Here is a 19,799-nt window from a genome sequence, read left to right as displayed (position 1 = left end):
CTTTCACCCACCGACATTATCATTTCACCCTCACAAGACAACCAGCGTCAGAATAAAGCTGCACCCTCCTGGTATAAGCCCCGTCTGGAAGTGATGTTGGAGGACGAAGGCCCCCACAGTGCCAAGCACATCAAAATCCCTGGTAAAAAGAAGGAAATGCGGACGACGCATATAAATGCTTACCATTTAACCTAACCTCCTATTTAAGTTTCTGTAGATATCAAAAAAACGCACAAGTTTCTTTGAATATGATTGCTATTTTTTTTCTCTCTACAGGGTGGAAGTTGAACGAACAGACTTTCCGAGCGCTGCTGAAAGTGCTTCCCTCAGTGAGCCAGCTGCAGATCCTCCAGTGAGTAATGATGAGGTGCCGCACAGAGGAGCACTCTCGCTCACTGCTTTGTTCCCTTGCTTGCTTGTGTGATCGCGTCCACGGCGCTACAGGTTTTGGCAGGCAGGACTGACGGATCAAATGGTGATCTCCCTCACGGGCACGATATCCCTGTGCTCCGGCCTCAGGTGAGCACACGCTGCTGTCATTCAAACACAAAGAGCTCTGTAGATGCTACACGGCAGAACCTTCTCGTTCTGACTTACTCCTTCTTTCCCTTGTGTCAGGGTGGTGATGCTGGAGGGAAACCCCCTCCCCGAGCAGACCTACCACCATCTTCTCTCCGCGGACAGTCTGTGAGTCACCATGTACCGGGGGAGGGAAGTAAAGCATTACAAACACTACAGTATATCACCACGCTGAAATTGTTTTTGTTACCCCCACCTTCACATCGCTGTAAATTTAGCTATTCCTTCTTTCGTCAACATTGCTGACCCAAGTCATTCATGACTTTATTGTAAGATAAATGTTCAAGTTGGTGTCCTAAAAATCTGAAACAGCCGTTACAAAATGTTGCTTGAGGACTAGTTTTACGTGTTTGAGCATTTGCTTGAATATCTCTCAACCAGTGATGGGAAACTAGTCCCACCATGAACCACGTGCGGCGGGTTTGAATAAATCTTTCGGTTAAAATACCAAATGCATGCATGCTGATCAAAATTACAGACATAAAATCCACAAGTCCTTTCAGGAAGTGAGTAAGAGTGAAGACGTTTTTTTTTTTTTTTTTTTGGGGGTGGGGGGGGGGGGGGTTCCTGCAGGTTTTAAACTATTTCCCACTAACTTTGCCACCCTGCGTGTCTCTTGCCTCCAGCCTCACTCACTTGTCCCTGCGAAACAACCGGATAGGAGACGAAGGCGCCCGTCTGATCGGTTCCGCCCTCTCGACGACCGCGTCGGCGAACAAGAACCTCTTGTTTCTCAATCTGTCTTTCAACTCCATCGGCGACGAAGGCGCCTCACACATCGCACAGGTGTGACGCAGAAGTGGAGCCGCCTTCCTCCCATTTCCTCCTCGTGACTGCTGAGGTGGCGTCTTTCTTCTGTTTTGCCTCCCAGGGCCTGCGCTTCAATCGCACATTGGCCATTCTGTCATTGTCCAACAATCAGATTGGAGACTCGGGAGCGGCTCGTCTTGCTGAAGTATCCATTTATATCACAAACACATTACATTTAAATGAATGGGATCAAGCTGCTTTAAATCATATTCCAATGATTACAGGCTCTTCATGTAATTTTAGAGGCCTGCACTGCTCATTGCTTCCACTTCCAGGTCCTGGGTGAATTCGTTCTGACTCATGAAGAGGTGGTGGAGAGGAGGAAGATGCTCCTGCAAAGAACGCAGTCTGTAAGGGAGGAATTGTCACTCAGTGTCCAGCATGGAAAACCAATGACACAACATATTTAGCCTGTGTTTCTGCAGTCGTCTCCTCGGGTTGATTCTGCACAATCGTCCGCTGTCCACTTGGCCTCGGTGTCCAGCAGCACTTCGCTCGGTGTCAGGAAGCCCTCCGCCAAAAAGAAGGTCACGTGCTGTCCGTAAGTCGGCAACGTCGCTACGTCAACATTCACACTCTTAAAACGTCTTTTATATGTCAAACTGCAGGATATATCCAGGAAAGAGGACAAACGAGCTGCAAACAAAGACGGCCAAAAGCCCCACAAGAACTGTAACGGCCTCCATTGCACTCAAAGAACGACTGTCTGACAGCAGCAGCTGCGTTGATCTTTTCCTGTCCTCCTTCATCTCTCCTAGCTCAGGATATGAAGAGGCCACACAGTAAAGGTGGGAAGTCAAGGGGCAAAGAGCAAGAAGTGTCTGCACTGGAGGTACCGCAAACATGTTTGAATAGAATAGAATAGTGCAATATCACTATAATGTAACATATTTAATATGTTATCATCAACAGGATAAATCAACTGTCCTGAATGAGGTTTGTGTGTGACAAAGCTCTGCTACACATTCACTCTTGAAGGTGTCGACTCTGATGTCGGCTCTCTGAATGTTGTCCTCTGCCAGCAGGAAGAAGAGGAGATAGTGAACCCTCTGCTGGCTCCGTCGCTGTATCGCAGGGACGGGCAGCTCCTTGTGCCCGGGAACTCCAGCTTGACCTCCCTCAACCTGGCAGGTCAGAGACGGCGGCCTCCACTCCAATACTCCAGAACTCTCAAGCAACAATCTTGAATATGCCGCATATTTTATTTGATGTGGATGTTTTTACCAGCTCGTGAGCCTGTGAGTGTTTGTGTGTTTGTGCAGGAAACAGAATCACAGAAAAGTTGCTGCCTCTGTTTCTGGCTTTGCTCGAAGTGAAAGGTGAGGGGCGAGGCCGTCCCCGGCTCTGTCTGCAGGTTGGTTTCACTGTTGCACATAAACTGGATATAAACTCGGTCCCAACTACTGACATTACATTTGGTTACTTTATATTGTATATATTTAATCCTTATGAGATGTAACTGATCAAGGGATTCAAATGGTTTGATTTATATAGAGAAATGTGTTAGTTTATTTTTACTTTGCACATTGGGGATTTTGCTTGCTTGCTTGCATGTGAAATGTGTACTATTTTCTTACAGTCAATGACAAATATTCTGATTTCTTCATAACAGAGAAACCTCTTCCTACCAGAGTGCGAGTGTTACGTGAAGATCTCTGAATTGATGGCGAGCACTGATGAAGAAAACACGTCTGAACAGACCAGAGAGGACGAACAAGCGGAGTAGTGCTGTAACAACAGAGAGTTGCTGCTTTACGTTTTTACCAATAAAGAGGCTTTCTTTGGTTGTTACTGTGTGACGTGTGTGTGTAATACAGAAGAATTTAGTATTCAGCTGCTGGGTGAGTGGTAGGATGTCTCCAGGAAGAGTGTTTGGAAGCACTGTTTGCACATGCTTGTTACTCATTAACTGACCGAATCTCCTTCGTACAAGCAGCAGCTGGCTGTGGAGAGAGGAGACGCTTCAGTCAGACAGAGAGCGTCAGCTGTGTGAATCTGCTCGGTCAAAGGCCAGCCTGTAAAAGCCTGCATACTGGGGGGGGGGGGGGGGGGGGGGGGGAGACGTAAACTGGTCAGACTGTGTGCATCTGTGCTGCTGTGATCTCAAAGAGCAGCCTAAAAAGAGTACTTGGGTTAGTAAACTGAGTATTACAATATTGAGATAAGATGATGTTGGAAAAACCTGAAACCCCAGATAACATCAATGATGATGCGTCCAGGTTGCATCAAAACAAGTTGTATCACAAGATTATGTACCATTACCATTACCATTTTGTAACTTTTTTTTAAGGAATGCTACATAAAATACACAAATAAGGTTAATAGTACATTTCCTCTAAAGTTGTTGGTGTATAAAAAACAAGTCCTGCATGTTTATTTATGACTCTGGAAACAGAAAGCTGGTTTGACCTGAGAGGTCTGCGTGGTTTATAAATAAAAGCATAAGATCGGACCTTTGCGGAGTAGAGATCATGCGTTGAAGTCAATTCTCTGGGTGAAAAGAATCCAGTGCAAATAACCACAAAAGAACAAAAACAAAACCCTGAGATGCGACTTACAAATCCTGTCAGCCACGGCGTGCATTTCAGGTTTATAATTTCCGACTAACTTGAACGCACCATAACTACGGAAGCCCGCAGGCTGCTCCGCTTCGCTGCAAACAAACAAGCAGAGACCCCGGACAGCACGCAGTTGCTTGACTTAAATATCCAGGCTTTACCGCACCGGAGGCGGCGTGGAACACTGAAACTTGATGGCTGAAGTTCCCGGAGCGTGCAGTTGACGTGTTGTGGACGACACATCTGGGAGGAAGCCCCGAGCCGCTTCTCCCAGTGCCGCCGCCGCCGCCGCTGCCGCCGCCGCTTCGACTCCCAACCTTCGCCGAGATGTCGGCGTTCTCCGAGGCGGCTCTGGAAAAGAAACTGTCCGAGCTCAGCAACTCCCAGCAAAGTGTGCAGACGCTGTCGCTGTGGCTCATCCACCACAGGAAACACTCCAAGACCATTGTCGGGGTTTGGTTCAGCGAACTGAAGAAAGGTGAGTTTGCGTTATAAAAGCTCGCTCGCGCCCCGGCGGCTAATGCTAAGCTCACTGGCAAGGTCCTCAGTTTAAAGACCCCACAGCTTTGTCCCCGAATAACCAGCAGTTATGGCGACAAAGCTGGGTTGCATCTATCTTAGATGTGTTATCATCAGAATAATGAGGGGTGGAACATGTGCTCACATTACTGCAATGAATGTTTCTGTAATGGAAACCTGTAATGTTTCCTCATACTTGAGTTCGATCTGCTGCTCTTTATGTACATTGAATCGAATGCATCTAAAAGCACACTTGTAAAGCGCTTTTGTGACGATTTGCGCAATCTACCGATCGCACTGCGCATATAAGGAATCCTTTGGAAAGCACTGCCGAACCCTTGCTCCTGGCGCTTCTCAGTCCACCAGTGCTTGCAAACTAACCCTCGATCTAACTTGAACCCTTCGTGCTGCACGATCGACCAATGTTTGTGTTCTAACACCGAGCTCTGCAGGATCAGAACCATTTCTTGCATCTGAAGTGCTGCACAATGGAGGGACACTTACGTCCCTAGCCTGACCCTTACGATTGACCCTTGTCTGCGTCCTCCCAATAACCCTGATCTCAACTCCTGAGGTTTCACAGCATCTGCAGCCAAACTACGGACTTTGAAGCGGCGACTTAAAATCCTATTTACAGCACTGAGAAAGAGTGGACATTCACAAAGCTTCCCGAGACAGACCAGACACACCTTTCTGGAAGCAGAACAAAGGGACCGAACAACACCTATCCCACTGATAACAACATACTCATACAATTAAGTGTCAATGTAAACCGCAGGATCAAATAAAACTTTGAAGCCACCCAAGAAAAATACCTCACATTAGGCGAATACAAAATCATATTGGCCTACCTAAAAAAACAAAAACCCAACAAGACATCCTGGTTAGGAGCAGACTCCTACCTAAACTGGCACTGAACTCTGGCACCAAAAGAAATGTGTGAAAAACAGAACAACAAAAGAGGTGTTTGCAATTCCTCAAACGACGACGGAAGATAAACTGGACACAAAAAACGACGACGCCAATCAGAAAGGAGCTGGATTCACAAACGAAATACCCCACATCCAACTGACCTGAACACAAATTGAACATTAACACCTCTCCAAGTCTGCCGCCTGCACCGAGGGAGACCCAGACCCAGGGACAGTCTGGAAGGGGGGGGGGGCATGCTCCCCCCTGGGGCTTTGCCTTCATGTATTTTTTTTATTGCATCTGTACATATTAGTACCTTGAATACAATCAAAATATGCCTCATAGCCTGAATATTTAGGATTAGATGAGCATTGATATGATTATTTTCCCAACTACACACCTTTTTATTATTATTGGCTCATCTTGTATAACCTTCTGCTGTACAATAACCTTATTCCCTTTCAAAATCCCTTGATTTTATTTGCATTCATTCATGCATTGTCACTACACATTTGGGGTTGCGTGTGGTTTATTATTTTTTTGATGACTCATCCTGACAGAGGATGTTTACAACCAAAGAGGATGATGTGTTTATATGATCTCTTTTTTTCATTCATCCCTGCAGTCAGTCCAGGTTTATACGAATTAAGATCCAAGATTCAGGAAGTGGAACAGAATGCGCCATGTAATATTTAGTAATATAGTAGTGGCAATGTAATATGTGTGACACACGAACAGTGTCTTTAGAAACTCCAGTTAAATTAAGGTCGCGATGAAGAGTTCACAGTGAACACGATCTCTTGATTCTTTCTAGAGTTTATAACTCAGTTTGAACAGTTTTCTTTCAGAACAATATTTTCTTGCGGTCCTAATGTGGGGTTTGTCTGCAGCCGTCGCTATTACGAGCGCCCTTCCCCTCGGAGCGCTCATCAACAACCTAATGATATCTCAAGTGGAGGGGGTATTTTGGGACCGTGCCTGGGGAATGAAGGGAGAGTTGTGAGCAGCGGGGACAGCGACCAAACTCTCTCGAGCTCAATCCCGCAGCTTTGGCTCCGGCCTGTCCAACAACAACAACGACATTTATGCCAAAGAGTTCATTAGAAGAGACGGCGGCTTCTCCGCCGCTAAAAAGTTGCTCGCAATCGATAAAACTGCCGACGAAGCGAATCGCCGTCGACCGATCAGCACACTCGTCTACGTCGAAGCCTGCCATTCCTCTGCTTGTGTTTGGACCTTGTAAAATCGTCATCAAATGACCTCCAGTGTGTCTATTTTTATGTTGAAACGTGTGCAGCTCAGGTGTCGCGCAAGCTGACCTTCCTGTACTTGGCCAACGACGTCATTCAGAACAGCAAGAGGAAAGGACCCGAGTTCACCCAGGACTTTGCGCCGGTCATCGTCGATGCATTTAAACACGTATACAGGTCAGTCTTCCTTTTCTTTTCTCCCAGTTTTGTCGATCGTTTGCTAAATGCACCGTTCAAATCGGAAATAAAATAACTGTCTGCTTTAAGAAATACTTGAAAGTTACAGTTCACTTTTGGATCCGTGCAAACGAATATATTAGACGTCTTTCTTGAGATGCACGCCTTTGTCGGACGGAGCCGTCAGACCCGCCGTCTGTGTTTGTGTCTGTTCAGAGACGGCGAGGAGGGCTGCAAGAAGCAACTGGGCCGGGTTTTGTCCATCTGGCAGGAGAGGGGCGTTTACGAAAACAACCTGCTGGATCAGCTCTCGCACGTCCTCTGTAAGTTAAAGCTGCCGCCAGCGTGCCGGACGACAACGTCGAAGCAGTGCGGCCGAATCTACGAATCGTCCTCTGCTTTTTAAATAGTTTTCTTTTTTCTTTTTTTAAACGAGTGTTTGTGTTTGTGTTTGTTTCCGCCGTCGTTCCAGACGGAGAGAAAAAGGCCAAGAAGAGATCGTACGAGGAGATCCAACCAGACGACGAGGGCTTTGCCTCACAGAGCTCCCCGTCCGAGCCGCCGCAGGTCTCAACTTTCATCCGGCTCTCTTGATTTGTTGCCGCTTTTTACTCGTCGCTGCAGTATTTGAATGTCCACCTCTCCATGCCCCCCCCCCCCCCCCCCCCCCCTTTGCCCTCCTGCCCTCCTGCACGCTCTCCCTCAGACAGCAGAGTTGATTCGAGCTCTGCAGGAGCTGGAGAACGCCGCATCCAGCGACTCGGTGCTGCGGCAGCGCATCTCCTCCCTTCCCGCCGAGGTGCAGGACTCGTCGCTGCTGCACAGGATCACAGGTCAGTGGCTGGACGCCAAGTGGGCGACACACACACACACACACACTCACAACTAGGTGACATTCACTTGTTTTTCTAAACATTCAGCAGCACACTAAGTCCTATTGAACATCTTAAAGTGAAAGCTGAGATATAAATAATCCCAATGCTTTTCCTTAATCAGTAGGTTGAGAATACATGGACTAATCATACTTGTTTGAATATTTATTTTAAATATGTTTTAAAATGATATTCTTGATAGAATTTATTGTTTTCGTTGAGCAAAGCGTTCAGGCCAGTCCATTAATTTTCTTAAAGAAATTTTATACATCTTGAATAATCTTTTCACGTTTTTTATTAAAAGGATGGAATGTTTTTATTCCAACCAGAGTAACACGTTTATAAACAAAGAGAATCGTTGCTCAGGTACCGACCGGTCGTCAAACAGTAAAACCTTTTATCTCCTCGCGACTGTGACCTACTTTACATCAAGAGGCGACAAAAGTATTTACCTTCTTGCGAAAGTATACAACGAACAAGTTCAGAAGTAAAACAAATGCTCAGTCTGCTCCGTATATTTAAACTGACGACAAGAAGGCGACAGAAAAGGTTCTGGAGGAAGTTTGCCCATAAAAGCAGAGCGAACCCGTCTTCACCTCTAAGCCTCCCCGTGAAATGGAAAAATGAATCTTCACAGCTTTTCATCTCGCGTCTAGTTTTTTTAGTTCAGTTATCTCTTGATATCTCTGCCAAATAAACGTTATTTTTAGTGTTTTTCCTCACAGCTTCCTGCCTTTTTCTATTCTCAGAAAGCAAAGTGTGGCTGACCGGAGAACTTTTAACTTTTAGAAGAAGTTGGTTCATGAACTATAGGATCAAAGTTCTGTCTAACAGAGGGTAGAATCCACCTCGAGCCCGTCGACTGCCGGCTGAGCGGCGGCTGGATTTAAGCGCGGCGTCCCGCTCTTGTGTTTCTGCTCTCCGCGCCTCAGATAAGGAATCGGGGGAGCGGCTCTCGCGGCTGGTGGAGGAGGCCTGCATGCTGCTGGCGGACTACAGCGGCCGCCTGGCGGCCGAGATCGACGACCGGAGGCAGCTCATGCGCACGCTAACCGTCTTCCTGCAGAGCCAGAAGGACGGCTTGGCCCAGAACGAGCAGAAACTAGAAGTGCGTAATTAACTTTTTTTTTTTCTCCCCCTGTCAAATGCTAAAAAGTCGTCATTTGCATTTTCCAATATATTTTTGCGTGCAGTCAGAACAGCTGGACTTAGAATCCAGAAAGTGCATGAGAATGTCGCGGCCCATGTCAGGATTCCCATCATCCCGTTCTTAATTTAGCTCGGTTTGCACAGTATTTCCCCGCTCATCAGGTAAGTATCTCCCAAAACGAGTTGAGTCGGATGTTGCCAGGCTGTTGTTCTCTCAGGGGGAATGCTTTTTGTTTTTGTTGACGTTATCTGTGCAGCCTTCGTCCACAGGAAACCCGGAGCATAGACGGCCTCTCACTTTGTCTTCAGTCCCTCCAAGGCGTTTGTAATAAAAACCACCCTGAAAATAAAAAACTGGAAATGATTTTGTGATTTCTTATACTTTCGCTTTTAACACTTTCACCTCCGTGTGGTGAAGATGCGCTACACAAGGTGACTTATTTAATGATGAATTTAGCTTGAAGGACAAAAAAAATAACTTCTGAAATCTGAGTGATTATGTAGAATTGGCTGAGAGGGTCTTACATGCATTGAACACAAGCACAATACTGCAAATTCAGATATTTAACTAACAAATTTCTATTTAGGATGAAGAAGTCGAAATATGATTTTTGACGGGCTTTCGTTTGTCCGCCTCCTAACACTTGGTGGTCACACTCCACACATTATTCAGCCCCTCACGTTTTATCACTTTGTGCTGTTGTCTGCACGAGACAGGCAATAAACTCTTACCGCTTTATACATATTTTCTCAGGAGGAAACAGAATTCATGGCATGAAGCAGCACAAGCTGAGAAAGGCGATCAAAATCAAATAGACAGTGATGCACAACTTTAAATGTCTTGGCCCTCGCAACATCTCATGAAAAGTATAAATAACAGCAAAAAAAAACAAAACAAATGAAGGTGTTTGATCAGAATTGCAAACTTCACTTTGACATGACTCGGCGTACCACAGACAAAGTTTTTTTCTAACCAGTTTGATCTTCCGTTTACATTGTGTGTACGTTTCTGAAGAACTTGTTTCCCCATCTTTGCTCTCTGGGCTGTTCATTCACGTTTTCTCCGTCAGGCTGCACAATCTTTGACGAGCCTTTCCTGTGGCATTTGTTTTTAGGAATACAAGCGTAAGCTGGGGAGGGTGACCCAGGTCCGGAAAGAACTGCGATCACGTCTTGGCAATCTTCCAGGGAGACTCTACAACTCTTCAAACTGAAGTCTTGGCTCTCCTGCTACGGAAACATCTCATGTCTCTCTGTCCCCACACTCTTCATCATGTTATTTATCTTCATTTTTTATAAAAAAAAAATACTTCTTTTTTTTTTTTTTTTGGTCCGGATGCTCATCCTTTCATTTGTTAAAGTAAAACACTGTAAATTTGAATTTCTGACCTCGAGACACACACTCCCATGCATCCTATAATCTAACTTTTACCACTTCAAAGTGGTATGAATGGAGCTGGTGGAATATTTTTGTATTTATAGTGACTCCGGATAATGCACCAGAGTGTGATCCTGCATAACAGTTTGCAGTATTTTGCATTACTATCACAGCTTTTCTTTTTCTGGTTTTGGGAAATGCATTTGTTTCATGCTGAAATCATTCACCTGGAAGCTGAGCAGGACGCCATGTTCTTTAAAACATGTATTAATATCATCCCCAGAAGGTCCACTGGTGTGTAAAAACATGATCCATGTGTAGATATTACAGTTTGCATGTAAATATGGTGGAGCAATACCTGCTCCTTCTCATAAACGCTTATGATTTGTATCCGTTATTCAACATGACCGTGAAGTGGTTGCTCAGAAAAGAAAAAAAAAATACCAGTGTGTCTGAAGCCACCTGTGTACTGGAAAACGATGTGTGAGGGAGTGCGTTGTCTTGTTTACTGTGGTGCATCACTGCTTTATCTCTAAATCAGTTGATTGTTGTGCAGATGCCTCTCACAGCTTAAGAAGTGCCCCAGTTTCCAGAGCCAGACTTTACCAAAAAAGTGCTTTTTTTGTAAATGTGAAGCAAATGCTTTTTAGACATAAATAAACCTGAAAGGCAAACATCTTTCCTGCTGCAGATGTGTTGATTTTTTGTTGTAGTGAATCGATCTGACCGGTAGATGGCGGTAAAAAGCGCCTCGTGGAAACGCTCTTGTTATTACACCTCCCAGCCGTGTGGTCGCGCTGCAGTTTCACAGCTGGACAGGCACGAAACAGGAAGTCGCGTCGACTTTCAGCACAACCACGCAGACGTTTAAAGCTGATTTAAAAAAAAAACAAGAAAAAACCCCACTTCTAAATAATATTTAAAAGCACAGAAAATATATTTTCTCAGCCACAGTACGTTTAACACCGCGGGAATTGCTGGCCGGCGGCTGATGTAAACAGATGAGCAACGGACATTAGCGTTTAGGCTAATTTAGCTTCGAACCACTCTGATTTAATCATGGATCATTTTGAAACTCCGTACGACGTGGAGGTGCAATTCATTGAATGCAAGGTAAGATGACAAACGGCTTCTTTGTGAGGATGAAGCATTGCTCTCACTGTTGATTAAAGCACATATTACAATGGCTCCCGGATATCTGAAACAACCCAATTTCCTTTAACCATTTGAACCATTTGTATGGATGTGGTTCGTGTTGATATATACATGTGTTGATATGTGTGTTATAACTGTGAACTAACTGATTTATCTCTCTTATCAGATCTGTGAGAAATCCATCCGGGGTGAGACCCTGTACAAGATACATGTGACCACAGCAGGACACTTAAAGGTACACGATGCAACTGCTGGGGACGAAGCAGCAAACAAAACACTTAAAACCTGGAATATCAGTGTCAGCTTCTAGTGTTTTTCAATATTCACATAGAAGTAGGCCATAAAAGCATTGCTTTGATGTTCTTTTCATACCTGAAAGGTCGTATATATATATTAAGAACTTATTAAGTTGTATATTTTAGAATTAAAAGCTTTGGTCAACTACAAATCAGTGTTACATATTCACTGTATATCTTCCTTTTTGATGACAGATATTTGGTCTTACAGTAGTATTATGAATCAGACCAATCATACTAACAGTGCAAAAGCATCCACTGCTGGAGAGTAAAGATTTTACTCCACTCACTTATCTCTCATATCCTGTAGCAACAGAACTCCACAGGTGCAAGAAGAAGTAAGTACCACATCAGTGATGGTCAAAGGGAAGGGTTTCAGAGTTGAGCTTGAAAAAGTGATGGAAAAAAGTATCCTCTTCTTGAGCAAACATCAAAATCTGCTCACGTTTGCGTTCAGTAAATGAGATTGAATCACAACCTGAAGAATTACGTTCAGTTCCTGCCAGCAAGTGAAACCTGCGGCAATACGTACAATCACTGCAATGGCAACTCAACAAAAAGCGTGTGGATCCCAGCAAAGTATGCAAGTACAGCTGGAAGAAGTTGCTCAAACTGTTTGAGCGTGAAGAATCACCGTCAAATAGAAATCTGTTTCCAAAGCTTTGGGACATCATGAAAACCAGTTGGTTGAGAAGACGTGCAGTGGATCAGTAAATTATGGAATTATTCGGTTGTCATATGTGGATGACTTCGGTTAACTTGTTTCCGTCCCAATTGTTTTGAAGTCACTTTCTTTTTCCCCAACAACCAGAAGATCCTGGTTATTTGTACAAGAACAGCAGAATAATTTGACTCAAGTTGGGTCATTTGCTCAAATGACTTAATTGTGGCGAGAGGAAAAAAAAAAATGCTTTGGGAGTTTTGGTGTCTCTTCTGGAACGCCGTGCTGTGTGAGGTCTTCTCTGCACGTGAAAACATCTCTCTGGTGTTCGGCGTGGATATTTTCACGCCTCCGGGCTCTTCCGTAGGGTTTACAGTGCTTTTGAAGTCAAGGTACACCTTCGACAGATCTCTGTGTGGAACATGATGGGATGTCAACAGCATTTCCTTGTGCTGGCTGTGCTGGCCGGTCGCTGACATGTCCAAACGGACGACCCAACGTGTGAACAGTCGGACGTCTTGGACCTGTGGGAGGAAGCCGGAGTAAATCCATGCACACACAGGAACAACATGGAAGCTCGGCGCATAGATCCATAAACATTGGTGGGTTCCTAAGTATGTCAGAGGCGGCGCAGTCACAATCGTCCAAGCGTGCAGGAAATGTATGTCCTGGAGGAGGTCCTTCCTGCTGGCTCGGCACTTCTATTGATTCCCGTTTCTATGGAAACCATTCATCCATCCATCTTTTGGACTGTGGGAGATAACCCACATACAGGGAGAACGTGCAAACTCTGCACTCTTTTTTTTTTTTTTTATTATTATTATTTTGCAGCACCCAGTGAGATTCTTGCAAATCTTGTGCTGTGATGTTGAGACGCTGCCGTTGCTGCCGCATGACTTTCATGGATGTTTTACATGCAGTAATATCGGACCAAGCGCCATCGGTTCCGAAGGTTCGTGTCTTGGTTCAATGCCTGACCCGTTGCTTTCACAAAGTGCAACCTCTTGACTGCCGGGCTTGGAAAACTTTAAACGAACACAACTAGTAGGACCAGATGGGAGCAAAAGCCTTCTTGCACTCGTCAACCTCGTCTCTGTGTGCTGGATGCATTAAGTCCCCGTACAGGTGGACCGTCGTCGTTTGGCAAAGACCTCATTGCCAAATTGATATTCCCTGCAGGTCGGTACACAAGCATGAGAGTCCTGCCCCCCCCCCAGAACACCTGAATACAGTGACGCCACAGAGGTGGAACTGTTAGCAAATCTTTACAGTGAGAAAGGAATTAATTTATGCTGCTTGTTTGAAACAGACATCTGCAAGACAAAGTCAGTTTGTCACTTTCTTTGTTTCTTTTTAAATGCACTTGCACCAAGAAGACGGGTGAGAAATGTATCTGTACTGCACCTCATGTGAGCTGTGGTTTTGGTTAAACATGTGTTCAGTAAACGGATGTTTACTTTCATTTTGACTTTTATTTTTTGCAGCAGCAGCAGAGGAACTGTCCTGTTCACCCAAGACACTAATTGACTTACATTTATTGCTTTTTTTTTTTTTTTTATTCTTGGCAGAAAGAGGATTCCTTACATGCTCAGGGTAAGTAGACCTCAACTTCAACAACGTGCATTGTCCTGTTTTTTTTTCTTTTTTCTTTTTCTGTCACGGCCTTGTATATATTCAGTGACACTTCAAGGTCATTGTCGTAATCATTCCTTATTGTGATAATGGACAGAACTGTATTCTAGATCTGTTATTATTAGTAGAAACAATGTGGCTTTAGTAATCACTCAAAAAGAAATTTGAATAGATCACTCACTGATGCTCTTCTGGTTGAAAACATTGGAATAATTTAAACAGTGTAGCTGAAGCTGGAGGCTTCTTAATGCACAATAACCCAATTAATTTACACTTCCACAGGTCAGATCACAGTACCTGACAGTAGTTTTACACCCTGCATTTAAACCGAAAGGCCACAAGTATATTAAAAGTACTGAGATCTGTGTTTCTCCCTCGTGGTAAGGAGGCTGGATTGTGACGAACCTCACTGGGATGTGGGGGCGAAAACAGGGTTACAACTTTTGAGTCCAGCATTGGAAATCCAAACCCTCGTTGCACTCCGTTATACTTTCACTTCCCTGCTGACCGCGGATGCCGGTAAAATCGAGAACCCGAGGTGGAGAAGAGGCCGTTGCAGCTGGGTGGCACATGTTTCGATTCCCGTTTCAAAGGGAATCGTCCATTCGTTTTCCCCTTTTTTTTTTTTTTTTTTACCCAGTCGTCAGCTGGGCGCCGGAGCCGATCGAACATGTCCAGTTTTTGAACTGTGGGAGGAACTGGCGGTAAACCTGCACACACGGGGAGAACATAGAACGTTCTCACAGAAAACCCAACCTGGATTCTCGCCGCGAGGCAGAGAGCGCTCAGTACCACGTACAGATACAGGCTTTCAGGTTTTCAGACTCGCACTTGACGGATTGTTGACGTGACGCGGCTCCAAAACGACTTGCTTTCACAGCCGTCTGGAGACTTCACACTTTCAAGTGAGGAGCCAGCGACTGCTTTTATATTTGGCCTTCATGCCTTGTGTGGTCTCTTTTGAGCACACGTGATATACTCAAATATATTTTTGAGGTATGAGCTTAAGCTGTGAGAAATCTCACACTCTTTTTTTTTTTTTGCGCAGTACTCCTGTACATTTCAAGTGTCATGCTTCAAGTGACAGCTGCAGCCTGCTAGCTCTCACACCTTCCCCACCCAAAAAAAAATATCAAAAAACACATTCTCAACTTCTCATTACCATTGACTCACCTGTCATTCAAATGTCTTGTCACTTCCACCGAATTCGGCTCTCAGATCTAGCAGGTGTGTGCTGCATGTGCTACCGCGGCAGGCATTTTATTATTCCGTTGCAGGAACGCTCGGGTGCAGCCATGTAGTGATTAAAGATGCAAATGAACCCCTCTGCATCGCAGCCGTCGGTGTTGTGGCGAACGATGAGCGGCCCCCCCCCCCGGCCCCCCGGGGCCTCAGACAACTGGAAAGTGTGTCATTTTGTTTCAGTCGACCTTCTGTTGGGAGGTGAACTCCAAACAGAAAAGCGGAGCTCAGGTCTTATTGCCTGCAAATGATGGTCATCAAGAGGCAGAAACAATAATTGTGCAGATTTGGGTTCACTGCGCTCTGGACAGGCGTTTTTCTTCTTTCCATGCTGATCAGTGACTTGTTTGTGTGTGTGTGTGTGTTGTGGCATGCGCCTTCCTGAGAGTAAAAACATTTTGGTGTGTGAGGACTCTAAAGATTTTTTTGGGACGCTATGAAGATTTTTTCAGTTGCTTATGATGAAGTAAGTAAGTCAATGATCTGTGGAAAATGAGATCTGTGCTGAAAGTTGGAAGTCCCAGGAGGACAAGGCTCTCTTCTCCCATGTCAGGTTTTTCCTGATTATCATTTACCACGATATCACATTGCGCGACACAGTGTCTTGTAGTACCCCAGACTGCATCCCCTCTTTTGATGTAAGTACGCCGAAACAGGACCAACAATGTCAAAGTGTAATACTGGAAATCATGTATTTAAAAAAGAAATAACATAGCTTGAAATTAAGATTTTTTTTATTTTTCAACTGCAATACATCGGCCATAACCAATGACTCCCTCACACCACTTGGCTTTTACGTGTGGGGTATCATGACTACATAATGAGGCAGTTTATTTCTTTTTACCAACTATTTCTGTCAAGATCACAAGGATCCGGACAAGATAAACAGAAAGTGTGGTTAGAAAGGTGTTGGTAGAGTGTAAATAAATATAACTAGAAAGAAAACATAGATTGGATTATGCACTGGTTGATTAAAAAAAAAAACTTCTTTGTATCATTTTCTCTTGCTAATTTCCACTGTTTGACGTTTTTTTTTCCAGGACTTCTGGTCGGACGTCCAACCTTGCCCAGATTTCGGGATATTTCACACTATGTGGACTACCTGAAGCTGGATGAGCCCATCATCGGTGAATATCGTCCATAATGCTTTAAAGCTCTTACTAACTTTGTGTTCACGTCAACCCATTTAACTCGTTTCTTCTTGTATCTCACAGGCTTGGGCTTTCTGAAAGAAATACCTTCTGACGACTTCCAAGCGGGGCCAAAGTACGTTTGCAATCTGTGCATGATGACTGCATTCCTCCCAGAAATGGTCCATCACGTGATCGGACGGAAACACCGGCAGAAATATGTGGTAATGTACAGATGATTACTGAGGGAGAAAAAAAATTAAGTTTTCCCAAGTTATGAAAATGATGAAACAATGTTACCCGTGTGTGTGTTGATGTAGGAAACGGCCCGACCGGACTTGGTGACCTGGGATGCACAGCTCACCATGACCCAAGGCGGAAGGGTCATACGAGCCAAGGCAGAAATAATAGAACGGCAGAATGGACGAGGAATTCCAGTGGTGGGGAAAGAATTCTCTCCAGCTTTTCAATATGTCATCAATCAATTATGTGTATCATATGCTTGAAAAGATAACACTATGCGTTATTTGTTGTCGTGTGTTTCAGCCTATGCCGAAAATGGGGAATTCGGGCAACTCAAGTGGTACGATCACTCTGGATGAATAAAATCAAGAGGAATTTAAATCAATATACTGGTGCATCTTATAGAACATTTGAATGTCATTGAGAAGTTAAATCTTTGGTCATTTATTTTTCAACACTCATGGCATTTTGACATGTTTTGGTGGCATCATTAAAAAAATAAAAGCGGAAACTATCTTCTATACCTCGTAACTGAGGAGTGTGGAGCGCCGCACCACAGTGCCGATGTGGATATAGTCACCGAAATCACTCAGTGGGAGTGTTTACATCCTGAGCAGAATTTGTTGAAGCATTAATCAAATGTTTTAGCCGGAGTCTGCTGTGTCTGTGCACCGAAATAACATGACTGATGAGTCAGTGTCCACCAAAACATATCGCAAGAAGTTTTTAGAATTGCAGAGACATAAAGAACCAGTTTCCTCCTAAAATGTAAAAACAATTTTTGAGGACTGAAGTGCTTCACCGGCATCCAACCTGTCAGAGAATCTAATAAAATGCATCAAAGCCATATGGGGGAAAATGCTTTTCTTTCAATATTGTCTTGTTGTGTTTGCTTTTCATTTATAGTTTCCCCGAGGCAAAGGCAGAACTGGGACCGGCCGATTGAACAGATTCCACACGGACAAGTGGCACCGCTTCGGCCAGAACTGAATGACTACCAGTACAAGTCTCCGAATCAGAGGACGTACCCTTCAGAGCCGCAGAGTAAACCTGGATTCCAGCCGGAGGACCCATACATGACCAGAGGCAGACCGCGCCAGTGGGAGGACACGCAGATGTACAGAGACCACTTCGTCGGTCCTGATCATCGCGCTCAGTATGAATTTGGCAACGAGCCACTGGGGCGGCCTCCGTTCGAGCCAGGTGACCGGGCCCCCATGCAGGATTTTAGGGAGAAGATGCCCTGTGGCCAGGCTCAACGTGGAGACTACTACCCAGAGAAAGAAACCCCTTATGAAAGATCCTACCCAGAAAGAGGGGCTCCCAATGAGTTTTATTCTGAGGAACGCGGCCGTGGGCAGATTCCCTCCCTGAACTACAAGCCCGAAGGTGAAAAACATCAATGGTCCAGAGAGCAGGAGCCTGGTGGACACGACGGGATGTACAGAGAAAATGTGCAGGATTTTTGTGAGCCAGAGGCCAAGAGGAGCAGCTTTCCTCCGTCTATGAACAGCAAGCAAGAAGGTAGTTTTATCAGAGATTATCACCATGAAAAAAGACCACAAAGCAGAGAAGAGGACAACGACTACACTCGCCTCGACGGAGCAGCAGCGGCTTCTCCGTCTCAGAGACAGGTGGGAGTTACCCGGGCCATTTCTGACATCCCCGAGCCATTCCGGCGCTTCCTGACCGGTGCCACCGGTGAGAGCTTCGGGAAAAGAAAGAGAAAAAGCCGCTTCTCGGACGCCACTCCAGAGGAACTGCAAATGACAAAACAGATGTGAGTCTCCAGAAAGCAAATACATGCGCCAGTTTTGTGTTTAGCCATTTTTTCCCCCCACTCATTTATTCTCTAATTTCAGGTTCACTGCTGACGGTGGACGTCCTGATCCACAGTTCGGCGGCAAACCCGGTGCACCATTAAGACGTGAAGGCAGTGGGATGCAGTATTCAGACCAGCACAGTGGAACAGAGGTGACGCTGAAATCACCCTGCAACAATTCTGATTGCAACATTTCTTTTGTTTCTAAATTGTCTCCAACTTGTGCTGTTAGGATCCACATTATACTGAAGGCTACCAAAGAAGAGGCTCTAGCTCAGACGGTGTCTTCGATGTGCTGGTGAGATCACATCCCTGAGGATTTGTCACGAGCACGCCAGCATGTTTCACTCACTAAAAGTTTTGGCATGTTTCGTTCTCGTCTCTTTGTCTGAGCAGAAAAACATTGAAATCGAGAATGCAGAACAGGCCGACTTCCTGAAGAACAAACTTTGTGGCCTTCTGAAGGAATTCAAGTCGAAGAAAATGGAGCAAGAAACGGTACGACTCTTCTCGACCAAGCGTTACAATTAACTGGCCCTTCGTCGCTCTGCACAGCCGTTATGTTCAACACCACCGCTTTTCTTTTCTGTCGATGTAGCTGAACAGCCCCAACCGACCTGAAGTCTTCAGAAATTACAGCGACCCAAAGCCGGAGCCTCAGCTGCCTCGACAAAGTCTGTACGAGAGAAGCCCAAGACAGGATAGAGACCATCGTGAACCGATGCGTGACAGACGTGAGCCGCAGCATCAAGAATATCCTCCCCCTCTACATGCAAGACCCATGCACTCAAACAGAGGCCGTTATGGAGGTATCACACTTCAGTTGAAATTCACATTGAATTGCAAAACAACGAGGTGATGAACATTAGTTGTATATGCAAGTTATTCCAATTCTCCCACCGTCTGTCTTCCAGGAATGTTTGAGGCGGCACACAGCAGCCATTTCGATGAGCCTCCCTATTATCCTGAAAGGTTTCAAGAACCTCTGCGCTCCCATGACTACCAGCCTGCCGTCAAGGAGTTTTATGACCCCTCGCTCCCCATGGAACAAGGATCCAGGATGAACAGGGGGCCCCGGCACTCTAACAGCCTGGATAAAATTGCCTCCACCCTCCTGGAACTTGTGTCAAAAAAATAACTGTCCTGACTTTTGTGATATAAAGGAAATTGTTCTGAAAATATCAAAGATGGCTGTTTTTTTTTTTTTTTTTTTTTTTTTTTTTTAAGTTGTTGACTGTTGACATTTGTAAGCGTTTTGTGAAATGTTCAATTTTTATGTTTTGTCATCATTAAAATGCTTTATTGAAATTGAAATGTCTGGATTCCTTAAATTATGCAATTTCGTTGTTGACTAAATGTTGAAGGCATTTGTTATGAGAAATGTTCTATTCTTTTGTTTGTGTCGGCTTTAAAT

At 44.8% G+C, this 19,799-nt stretch overlaps 3 protein-coding genes across 4 annotated transcripts; all 3 read left to right on the top strand.

The window, feature by feature from the left end:
* Positions 1-93: 93 nt before the first annotated feature.
* On the top strand, positions 94-3,115 carry lrrc71 (leucine rich repeat containing 71; the record flags this gene model as incomplete). Its single annotated transcript, XM_080515621.1, has 12 exons — positions 94-142; positions 277-352; positions 445-519; positions 619-687; positions 1,206-1,365; positions 1,451-1,534; positions 1,665-1,739; positions 1,998-2,061; positions 2,148-2,221; positions 2,415-2,520; positions 2,652-2,708; positions 3,021-3,115. The coding sequence occupies 12 exons, from the start codon at positions 94-96 to the stop codon at positions 3,113-3,115; spliced, it is 984 nt and encodes a 327-aa protein (XP_080371747.1).
* A 947-nt stretch (positions 3,116-4,062) lies between these two features.
* LOC308144575 (regulation of nuclear pre-mRNA domain-containing protein 1A-like) lies at positions 4,063-10,834 on the top strand. Its single transcript, XM_080515717.1, has 7 exons — positions 4,063-4,425; positions 6,676-6,805; positions 7,022-7,128; positions 7,278-7,372; positions 7,512-7,638; positions 8,610-8,785; positions 9,942-10,834. Exons 1-7 carry the CDS (start codon positions 4,275-4,277, stop codon positions 10,038-10,040), a joined length of 885 nt encoding a protein of 294 aa, XP_080371843.1. The 5' UTR covers positions 4,063-4,274; the 3' UTR covers positions 10,041-10,834.
* Positions 10,835-11,104: 270 nt separating this feature from the next.
* Positions 11,105-19,570, top strand: LOC308144737 (uncharacterized protein). Of its 2 annotated transcripts, XM_080515923.1 has the most exons (13): positions 11,105-11,317; positions 11,526-11,594; positions 13,885-13,909; positions 16,231-16,317; positions 16,405-16,544; positions 16,641-16,760; positions 16,867-16,903; positions 17,470-18,343; positions 18,426-18,537; positions 18,618-18,683; positions 18,782-18,883; positions 18,984-19,194; positions 19,300-19,570. In XM_080515923.1, the coding sequence occupies exons 1-13, from the start codon at positions 11,264-11,266 to the stop codon at positions 19,521-19,523; spliced, it is 2,121 nt and encodes a 706-aa protein (XP_080372049.1). In that variant the 5' UTR covers positions 11,105-11,263; the 3' UTR covers positions 19,524-19,570. The 2 variants fall into 2 exon arrangements, with proteins under 2 accessions (XP_080372049.1, XP_080372050.1); XM_080515924.1 differs by lacking the exon at positions 13,885-13,909 and having other exon boundaries at positions 11,267-11,317.
* Positions 19,571-19,799: the final 229 nt, after the last annotated feature.

Source organism: Blennius ocellaris, assembly GCF_963422515.1.
Source record: "Blennius ocellaris genome assembly, chromosome: 20".
NCBI lineage: Eukaryota > Metazoa > Chordata > Actinopteri > Blenniiformes > Blenniidae > Blennius > Blennius ocellaris.
This window is presented reverse-complemented; position numbering and strand designations above follow the sequence as displayed.

Bases quoted from the DNA above. Each gene is read 5' to 3' on its own strand.
- LOC308144575 (XM_080515717.1), top strand. From the start codon at position 4,275: ATGTCGGCGTTCTCCGAGGCGGCTCTGGAAAAGAAACTGTCCGAGCTC. The intron at 4,426-6,675 runs GTGAGTTTGCGT...AAACGTGTGCAG, and splicing joins GTTCAGCGAACTGAAGAAAG to CTCAGGTGTCGCGCAAGCTG. The intron at 7,129-7,277 runs GTAAGTTAAAGC...CCGTCGTTCCAG, and splicing joins TCAGCTCTCGCACGTCCTCT to ACGGAGAGAAAAAGGCCAAG.
- LOC308144737 (XM_080515923.1), top strand. From the start codon at position 11,264: ATGGATCATTTTGAAACTCCGTACGACGTGGAGGTGCAATTCATTGAA. The intron at 11,318-11,525 runs GTAAGATGACAA...CTCTCTTATCAG, and splicing joins TGCAATTCATTGAATGCAAG to ATCTGTGAGAAATCCATCCG. The intron at 16,318-16,404 runs GTGAATATCGTC...TGTATCTCACAG, and splicing joins GCTGGATGAGCCCATCATCG to GCTTGGGCTTTCTGAAAGAA.